We start from the raw sequence: 10455 nt of genomic DNA on the forward strand, positions 1-10455 counted from the left end.
CTTTAGCTTAGCGGTGGTGAAGTCATGTGACCGTGCTGTAGTTCCTTTATAGCCCAACATTAGCCGCCTTTAGCTTAGCGGTGGTGAAGTCATGTGACCCTGCTGTAGTTCCTTTATAGCCCAACATTAGCCGCCTTTAGCTTAGCGGTGGTGACGTGAAGTCATGTGACCGTGCTGTAGTTCCTTTATAGCCCAACATTAGCCACCTTTAGCTTAGCGGTGGTGACGTGAAGTCATGTGACCGTGCTGTAGTTCCTTTATAGCCCAACATTAGCCGCCTTTAGCTTAGCGGTGGTGAAGTCATGTGACCGTGCTGTAGTTCCTTTATAGCCCAACATTAGCCACCTTTAGCTTAGCGGTGGTGACGTGAAGTCATGTGACCGTGCTGTGTGAAGTCATGTGACCGTGCTGTAGTTCCTTTATAGCCCAACATTAGCCACCTTTAGCTTAGCGGTGGTGACGTGAAGTCATGTGACCGTGCTGTAGTTCCTTTACAGCCCAACATTAGCCACCTTTAGCTTAGCGGTGGTGACGTGAAGTCATGTGACCGTGCTGTAGTTCCTTTATAGCCCAACATTAGCCACCTTTAGTTTAGCGGTGGTAACGTGAAGTCATGTGACCGTGCTGTAGTTCCTTTATAGCCCAACATTAGCCACCTTTAGCTTAGCGGTGGTGACGTGAAGTCATGTGACCGTGCTGTAGTTTGTAGCCTAACGTTAGCTTTTCACTTTTGTAGGTTACATTTATGCTTTTAAAAATCATAAGATATGTGATATAAGCCTTTTATTGACCTCATCCTGGATATGCTTCTCTTCTCAGTTGAAGTACGCCCGGCCCGGTCTGCCTGCCTTCAGTCAGGAGGTTCTAAGGAAGTGGAAGAATGAGGTGAAGCTGCAGAGGAAGGTCCAGTGTCCCAACCAGGTAACACAGCATCACGCTTGGTCCTTCATATTTGGTTCTATTTCTATTAATCTCAGGATTTGTATCAATTCCTAACTAAGTGCAGAACCCAGGATGTAACTTGATACGTGTCTTCCTCAGGGTTGTTGCTCCGTCTACACCAGTGTGTCCGGACTCAAAGCTCATCTGGGACTCTGCAACAAGGTACGTCAGCTTTCTTCTTTAACTCTGAAATATAATATGCAGCAGAGTACAAATCCCATGCATAGTCAAGTCAATATTAACATGTATTTAAACATGTTCCAGTCTTTGATTACAAGACATTTGGCTTTTTTTCTGGATAAACAGGAATATCTAAGTAGGTATCCATATCTTCGTGATGTAATACAGACGTTCTGCTTACAGTATGATGACAATACAGATGCAGTGAATAGTTAAGATTACGAGGTACAACATATTTAAGGGCATCATAATCCTTTCATGTCTCTTTGGTTTCTTCTCATCTCAGGGCGACTTTGAGGCTGGAAAGTACAGATGTCTGATCTGCAACAAAGAGTTTAACTCTGAAAGTGGAGTGAAGTACCACATCAACTCTGTCCACTCTCAGGTAAAACCCCTCCTCTCAAACAGGTCTCTTTAACCTTGCTTACAGAATAAATATGAATGTTTTCTCTCTGGTTAAACACCTGCACTTTGACAGAACATCCATAACATTCATCTGTTTGCAACTTACAAATTATTTATCTAATATATCATATTCCAACTACTTGTATATATACTCTCCTTGCACTATTTCTATTTTATTTGTATTTACTTGCACTATTACCAGTTGTATTGTGTTGCACTGTTGAAGGAGCCTGTGACCTAAGATTTTCATTGACATATCTACACTGTAGCTATGTACACATGACAATAAAAGCCTTGAATCCTTGAATCCTTGGTTGTAGACTACATTAAATCTAAATTTCCCCTCCTCCTCTCTAACAGGACTGGTTTGTGACGAACAAAAAAGCCTCCAAGAAGTTTGAGAAGTTCCTGAAGAACCAGCCCAAGGAATTCATCCAAAACGTGGACAAGCAGATCGTAGACCAGTACCACCACCATCACACACACCATCAACACCACGTACACCAGTACCAGCAGCACCCAGAGGTGGGTACCTGTACTTTCTACTTCTCACATGTTGAACACAAATACCTGTACTTTCTACTTCTTACATGTTGAACCCAAATACCTGTATTTTCTACTTCTTACATGTTGAACTCAAATACCTGTACTTTCTACTTCTTACATGTTGAACACAAATACCTGTACTTTCTACTTCTTACATGTTGAACACAAATACCTGTACTTTCTACTTCTCACATGTTGAACACAAATACCTGTACTTTCTACTTCTTACATGTTGAACACAAATACCTGTACTTTCTACTTCTTACATGTTGAACACAAATACCTGTACTTTCTACTTCTTACATGTTGAACACAAATACCTGTACTTTCTACTTCTTACATGTTGAACTCAAATACCTGTACTTTCTACTTCTTACATGTTGAACTCAAATACCTGTACTTTCTACTTCTTACATGTTGAACTCAAATACCTGTACTTTCTACTTCTTACATGTTGAACACAAATACCTGTACTTTCTACTTCTCACATTTTCCAAACAGGCTGGTTCCTTTAGTCTGAATGTGTGTTTGGTGGCGTGATCATTATTATTTAGAGTCATTGCGTGCCTATTGATTTGAACACGATCCGTGTATCCATCATTTCCTGGTCTTCTCTAAAGAAGAGGGACCAATGAAAACGTTGTCATGTTGCCGTTGGTCACCATGGAAACATTCATTAGCTAACAATGACATTATTGTTCTATTAATATAAAGGGAGGTCAGGTACTCTTTAAAACAGCTGCTAGTTATGGGTACTTTTTACTGAAGTACATTTCAAAGCCTCTTTACTTTGACTTGAGGAAAGAAGTTTAGTCAGTACTTCTACTTTTACCAGAGTATTTTTAAACACGAGTATCTGTACTTCTACTTGAGTAAAGGATGTGTGTGCTTTTGCACCCCATTCAGCACCCTCATCAGTCCATGCAGCACCCTCTTCAGCCGCTGCACCACCTCCAGCACCAGCACCACCTCCAGCACCAACATCAACACCTGCACCCAGAGAACCAGCACCTCCATCAGCAGGCGGAGCAGCCCGCGCTCCACTACACCTCTCTGGAGCCTCCTCCTGGGTCCATGTGGGTGGAGATGGAGCGGATCGGAGCCATGCCGACACCGGAGCAGGCTCCTTTAGAGATGGAGACGATGGTGGATGGAGGCAAAGAGGACGGGATGGTGGAGGGGAAACGGAGGAAGAAGGAGGTGGGGATGGGTGACGGGAAGCAGAAGGATTGCTTTGCTTTTGGAGGTGGAGGTGGAGGTAATACTGTCAGCCAATCAGAGGTGGAGCAGCAGGACAGGCGGAGACACGTTGACCAGTGGAACCCGAAACGACCCGGCATCATGGAGACTAATCCTGAGGCTGGGAAAGGACAGAGGAACACTTAAAATAACACTAAATACTTAACAGAGGTGGAAAAAGAGACCGTGGACACTTAAAAATAACACTTAACAGAGACCATGGAGTGTCCCTCCGTCCTTTATTAGCCGTGACGTAGAAGAAAACGAACCACGGGACAAACAAGGTGAGAAGGCAGCTGGTGATTTAACGTTTTTAAAAAGTGGATGAAATGATGGAAACCGTCCCAACATCCTAACATGGATAAATGAGACGCTTCGGGTTCGGAGACTGTCGTGAAGTGGTCGTCATTGTATAGAGAACTGTAGTATCTGTGTTTATCTGTAATAGATTATTTTCTGCAACTTTAAACGTGTCCTATTCTTTTGATAAACCCGTCTTTCATGTTTACCTTAAAGGGAAACATTAAGAGAGGCTGCTAACAGGATTTTAATAGACTCTGAAAATATAAATAATATTTTGTGCCTCTTAAACATATGATTTGTATATTTTCATACTACTCATCTTTACTTTTACTTACAACTTATTGGCCTTTTCTGGGAGTAGGGAAGTTAGAAATGTCACTTTTTCTGGTATAATTGGATAGCAAAAGGATTCCCCTCCCCATGCTCCTTCCCCTTTCATCAGTAGGTTTGATTTTATTGACAGGGAAAAGTTCATGGCTAGCATCAAGAAGCCGTTTTTAAACTAAGACTGGTTGCAGCTCCTTGTCCAGTTATAGTAGTTAAAGCAGGCAAATCAAGGAAGCAAATTCAAGGCAAATACAAAAAAAGTAAAGACTTGAGAAAACCCAAACCACTCTTTTGGAGTACAGAACAAAACAATATCAAAAGATGACAAATTACTTTAATTGTATTCCCATTTGTTTGGAAGTCCTTAGAAGCAAATGTGAGTCAAACAAAGACTAGTCCTTTTTAAAGCAGCTCATGTCAGCCCACCTCTCGATATCACACCCCTAACACTCTCAATATCTACTTTCCAAAACACAGAAAACAACAATATAGGTTTGTCAAGAAGGTAACATACTTGATGTGATTACTTAGAGTTTAAATCTGCCCCAAACAGACAATAGTTTTTAGTTGTGTTCCAACACTCCGAATCCATTTCTTTTGAGTTAGCTATAACACAAATCTAAACCAAGGGAAGATCCAAACCACTCTGGTTGAGTACAGAACAACAGCAAGAAAAGACAAATTGCTTTAAATGTATGGAAGTCTTTAAAAGTAAATGTGATATGAAATAATCTGATGCCCAAAATGTTGGACTAGTCCTTTAAAATGTCAGCCTATATCAGGATATTATACTCTTAACACTCTCAATATCTAGTTTCCAAAACACAGAAAACAACAATATAGGTTTGTCAAGAAAGGTAAAATACTTGATGTGATTATTTGCAGTTTAAATCTGCCCAAAACAGCCAATGTGGAACACTCCGAATCCATTTCTTTTGAGTTAGCTATAACACAAATCTAAACTAATGGTATTTTTACCAGTTTTTCTTAGAAAATAGTGACATATTTTCATTTTCCTCAGCATATGTAGCTCTGTTTAACATACATATAATAACAACTGCTCTTGAACTAGTGAGTAAGAAGACCTTTTATTAAGATGCGTTTTCCATGATATTAATGATTCTAACTTAGGTTTTTAAATCAGTTTCAAACATTCCAGGCAGGAGTTTATCAGCCGTGAAAAGTGAAATAAAGCACATTAATATAATTGGTTCTAAGTGGCTGTTAACAAAACAACATATAAATGTGACTGTGACGGTAACTGTGACGAAGGAAAGCTAACACACAAAGCATTTAACACGGAGGGCGACTGTTTGTCTTTCTGTTTATTTAGAGACAGAATATATAACCGATAGCATGTAGCTTAATGTTCATACTTATGCATTTTGTATCTACTACAGTGAGTTATGGATGGTTGTCAGTCATACGTTGGTGTCGTCTTAACAATATTTGTTTTTTTACAACTTAAAAGCATTTCTCAATGTATTAATTTCCCCCTCTGTTGTGCACTTCTTAAACCACTTTCCTTCCTTTAAAAAGAAAAAGGAACATTGGTTTATCACCCATGATTAGATTCCTATATTTACTGATTCTGGTTATAGTGCTTTACCCGTCATTAACTTTCATCAGATGAGTTTGAAATGGAAAACCTCCTTGGACATGGGAAGTATTTCAAAAAGCAGGTCAGGCAGTGGTGGAGAACATGCAAATATCTATTTAGGACCATTGTATTCTCACCTTAATGTCTATTTACTTAAAAGAAAGTAATGAAAACGCTTTTTTAATAGAAGAAATGTTTTTTTGTTTTGTTCCTTTTGCCTTTGGTGCTAGCATGTTGCAGCATTTAATAAGACTTTTTGATTTACTAAGTTTTTGATTAATTAGCTGCTTTTAGTCTTTGTTTAGACACTGTATGTCTAGTTATTATTTTAAATAATTATAATGTGTAATACTCATCAGTTTAATTCATTACCTAAGTCATTGGATTTCAACGTTATGGCTTGTGACCCCTTGAAATGAATGGTATCTTCTTGCAACCCATCGGCAGTCGTTGCATGTTAGGGATGCAGCTAACGATTATTTTCAGTCTTTGAATATTAGAAAATTGTTGAAAACATCCATCCTATTTTCTCAAAGTCTAAGGGGATGTCTTTAAATGTCTTGAATTTTCAGTCCAGAATCTAAATGTATCCAGTTTAATGGGATGTCAAATATAAAAGCATGAACAATCCACATTTAAAAACGCGGAAAACAACATTTTATACAATTTTTACTTTTCAGAAATAAGGTTAAACTCTCCTTGCTTTGGAAATACTTCCCATGTCCTCTTATGCTTGTGACCAAATCGTTATCACTATGTGCGCACTTTGAACAGTTTCATAGCACAAAGGGAAGGAGCTCTTACAAGTGACCTGCTTTGTTATCAAGAAAAAGTCAAAGCATTAATATTTTAGTGCAATTTCGTACCAGTAATTCAAGAAGTGAAACTCCACATTTCATTTTTTCCCGGTCATTTGCACTTTTTGTCTCACTGCTGTCTCATCCTTTCATCTTAATGCTGGAGTACATAACTTGAATCCAGATTAATTCAAAAATAGTACGCCTGTATTGTTAAATGTTTTGTATTTTAGTGCCAAGAGAGGAGCTGCCATACTGTAGGCAATAGAAACCAAAACGATTACATTATGAAATGTATTTTTTTGTATTTAATAGAGAGGACTAGTGAGAGGCATTCAATATAATTCCAATTACGTGGGCTGAGTTTTTTTTAAATAGTGTTGTTAACTGTGCAGTAGAGAAGCTCTGTGAATTAATGAAACATGAAGAAAATAATGAGAATGTGTCCTGATGTTTTTAGCCTCATCCATACAGACAATAATACAGTTTATATTACCTTGGTCATATTTGAATAACTGTTCAGTTAATAATCTTGTATTATTTGTAAACACACAAAGAAAGCACTTAATTTGTCCATGTGTAATTAGTTATAACCTCAGTGTTATAAATCTGTACATTTAAAATGTTACTACTTGTTTTTTAGAAGTTACGTGCTGCTATTCCATATTACCAGCATTGTTATAACCACAGATGATTAAAAGTTTAATTAATGGTCGTTTTGGGCTCTGTGTCTTCATTAACAATGATGTGGGGAATGAACGTGTCAAATACTGTTACAAGTAAAACTCTGAATCAAAATGTTACTCAAGTAAAAGTAGAAAAGTATTCTCATCAAAATATAGTGAAAGTAGCGACAGTAAAAGTAGTCATTGTGCAGATTGTTCCATTTCAGAATAATATATGATATGTTTTAGAATGATTGACCATTAAGGTGTTCTCAAAGCTGGTAAAGGTTCAGCTAGTTTGAATGACTTTGTATACTGCTAGGTACATCTACTTAGGGGCTTCAAATATTTACAAAAAAGTCATAAAAACATGATTTGAGGACTAAATAAACCTCTGCAGGTGTTGATATTGAGTGAGGCTCTAACTCTCACAGGTGTAGTTCCCTGCTCCGCTGATATGGGGCGGTGTGTTTCTCCACGCTGTACAGTAACATGACGGTCTGATGTCAGCAGAATGTGAGTTTCAGAAACCGGAATCAGGTTCAAACAAGGCGGCGGGGACTGTCAATATTGTACCGTACGGGAAAGAATAACGACTACACACAGATGCCCGTTATTTCTCCACGGCTCCGGTGATATTACACGGGTTACTTCACGCTAGCAGATTTGGGACTCGATCCCGTGTGACCGGATTCTAGTTTCCCCGGACTCGGTACGAGGTTTTTCAGCCTTTGCCACCGGACCGGGAAGCCTCTGGTACATGAAGGGTGAGGTTTTAAAGGTTATCAGTATTATTATTTGTGACGTTTATCGGTTACCGGACGGTTTTAGGAGTCACTTAACGGCAGTAAAGGAAGCACCAACGGCCACTTTAGCCTGTTAGCATTAGCTTTGTGATGCTAGCATGATAGCTGACGAGTCACCGGGAAAACACATGTGAAACAAAACAATTGTAACTTGATATGTATTATCCTTGTAACATATGCCGAATTGATAAGTGGTTAAAATTCATTCGAAATTAATAGTTTATATCTAGTTAATAGTCCATTTACCCGTGAAAGATACACAATAGCATAGAATTATCACTGCTTATTATTCTCAGAAATCGGCAAAACAAATGCGAAACAAAAGTATTAAAACAATTGTTAATTTGATATGTATGATACTATAAACATATGCCGAATTGATAAGTGGTTAAAAGTCATTAGACATCTTTATCTATTGACCCATTTAAACTTGAAAGTACTGAAGATAGCAAAGAATTATCATAATACTCCACGAGATTTGGTTTAATATTCTCAAACAACGCGATAACATGCCTGGCTCTTAAACTCCACGTTTCCTTACAACATATTTGTACTGATAATATTGACTTAGTAAGCTTTCAGGTTGTTTAAAATACAATAAAGACGTTGCTTGCAATGTTGTTGAATTGTGTCTGTCAGTCCAGAGACACACTGAGCTACTATGATGAAATATTCCTGTATGTGTCACTGTATACCTCTTTAAGTAATTGAATCCTCAGTAGTTTGTACTATATTCTCAGATATCATACTTCTCAGATGTGGTTTGGTTGATATATCTGTCTTCATTTTGGTTTATTCTCTCAGTAGGAGCTCATCCAGAGTGATACACTTGCTCCATACATGAGGAGGCTCCTGACAACACCACCACAGCACAACAAACCCAGGGCCTATGGATCCTGTTGACTCTGGACAAGGTAATACAGGCAATCGCACCTAAAGATATCACATAATATCTATTTGAAAGGTGCAATGTCAAGATACTGTTGCAATAGAAACTAAAATTGCATGTTGTTGACTCCTGCGGTCAGTTATGGAGGAGCACTTTGAGTTTCAGAATAGCAACACTGTTTATACTAATGCATAATAATCAGGATGATAAAAATCTCTGAAGCTGTTTGGTCTCAATCAAATATTGTGTTAAATGTTTTATTACTGGATTGATCGTATAGCCAAGTGGTTAGGGCACAAGTCTCTGTGCTAATCTCAGAGCATTGAGTCCCTGGTTCAATTCCTGGCTGGTAACTGTGTGTCGTAACTTTCCAAAATATGCTGTTCCTTCTGTGTCTTTATAAAACAATCACGTCCCTTAATCATGCGTGCAGACGTTCACAATATTGTTTAGATAGATAGATACTTTATTGATCCTAATTTGGGAAATTATTTAATCATAGAAGCAGAAGTGTGTTCAGACATTCAAATATAATACTTTAAAAAGTGGAAAAGATAATTAACAATTAAAAATAAAATGAAAAATATTAACAATATAAACAAAACAATATAAAATATTCTGGATAATTAAAATCAAAGTAAAAATGCTACAGGATCCAACATAGCATTATATTCTGGTATTTAGTGTATTCATAGCAAGTAACTCTTGACGGTGAATTGCATAGTCTTTTATCGTAAAGCTCAAGTTTTTCAATTGTGGTTTTGATACATTTCAATGATTTCTACATACTATTTCTCTAATGTCTTCACTCTCCCCGCAGGGCCAGACCAGGGTTGCCACATATCACCCAGCTCCAAAGGACGACAACGCAAGAAAAATCCAAAATATTTGGATTATGAAACTGAAGAGGTGACCAATGTGCAACGCTCCCCGCGAAAAAGACAGAGCTCAGGAAGAGGAAAAGGAGCAGCTTCTGAGAAGTCTCCGGTAAAGAATGGAACTAATGAGGATACCACACAACAGACTGAAGACGGGGGTCAAGACGAAACTGACAAAACACTTTCAGAGTCGGATGAAACTCCTAAAAAGGCCGTGAGAGCGAAGAAGACTCCGGCCAAAAAGACTCCGGCCAAAAAGACTCCGGCCAAAAAGACTCCGGCCAAAAAGACTCCGGCTAAAAAGACTCCAGCTAAGAAAACCCCCGCCAAACAAACTCCCACCACTGATGAGAGTCTCCCAACTGATGAGAGTCTCCCAACTGATGAGGGTGGGATTGTAGATGCTGTGCAGGAGGAAAATGGGACCCCAAAGCCTAAGAGAAAGTATGTGAAGAAGCAGCAGCCTGTAAAGGAAGTGGTGATAGAGGAACCGCCGAATGAAGCCGAGGAGGAGACGACGCCGAGCGGACGCCGCAGGAGAGGAGCGGCTAAAGTGTGAGATACACAGTTTAAACTTTATTACTTAGCAAGTGACAAAGGTGCAAACATACATATACACTTTAAAAATGTTCAATTGAGCATTTGTATAATGTATATTTAAGCAATAGCTCACGACAGGCCGTGGTATATGCTAAGGGGGTTACTTCGCGTCGGGCCGAACCACGCCCCTTAGCTGTGATATAATGAGCATATATCAAGGCCTGAAGGGTTACCAAATGAAAGAAAAATACACACTCTAATTTAAATAGTTTTTATTAGTAAATAATGATGTTCAAAATAAAATAGTCCCTCCGTTGCCTTCTGCACAAAACATAGTG

General features: G+C 38.6%; 2 protein-coding genes across 2 annotated transcripts; both read left to right on the forward strand.

The window, feature by feature from the left end:
• Positions 1-819: 819 nt before the first annotated feature.
• On the forward strand, positions 820-7054 carry LOC104943284 (uncharacterized; the record flags this gene model as incomplete). Its single annotated transcript, XM_010768633.1, has 5 exons — positions 820-921; positions 1042-1104; positions 1409-1507; positions 1888-2052; positions 2980-7054. Coding segments are annotated over 5 exons (909 nt in total), but the record flags the coding sequence as incomplete, so codon positions are not given.
• A 449-nt stretch (positions 7055-7503) lies between these two features.
• LOC104943285 (neurofilament heavy polypeptide-like) lies at positions 7504-10136 on the forward strand. Its single transcript, XM_010768634.1, has 3 exons — positions 7504-7771; positions 8618-8724; positions 9520-10136. The coding sequence occupies exons 2-3, from the start codon at positions 8700-8702 to the stop codon at positions 10134-10136; spliced, it is 642 nt and encodes a 213-aa protein (XP_010766936.1). The 5' UTR covers positions 7504-7771; positions 8618-8699.
• Positions 10137-10455: the final 319 nt, after the last annotated feature.

The sequence above is a fragment of the Notothenia coriiceps genome, unplaced genomic scaffold, assembly GCF_000735185.1.
Source record: "Notothenia coriiceps isolate Sejong01 unplaced genomic scaffold, NC01 NC01_scaffold00005884, whole genome shotgun sequence".
In the NCBI taxonomy this organism is placed as follows: domain Eukaryota; kingdom Metazoa; phylum Chordata; class Actinopteri; order Perciformes; family Nototheniidae; genus Notothenia; species Notothenia coriiceps.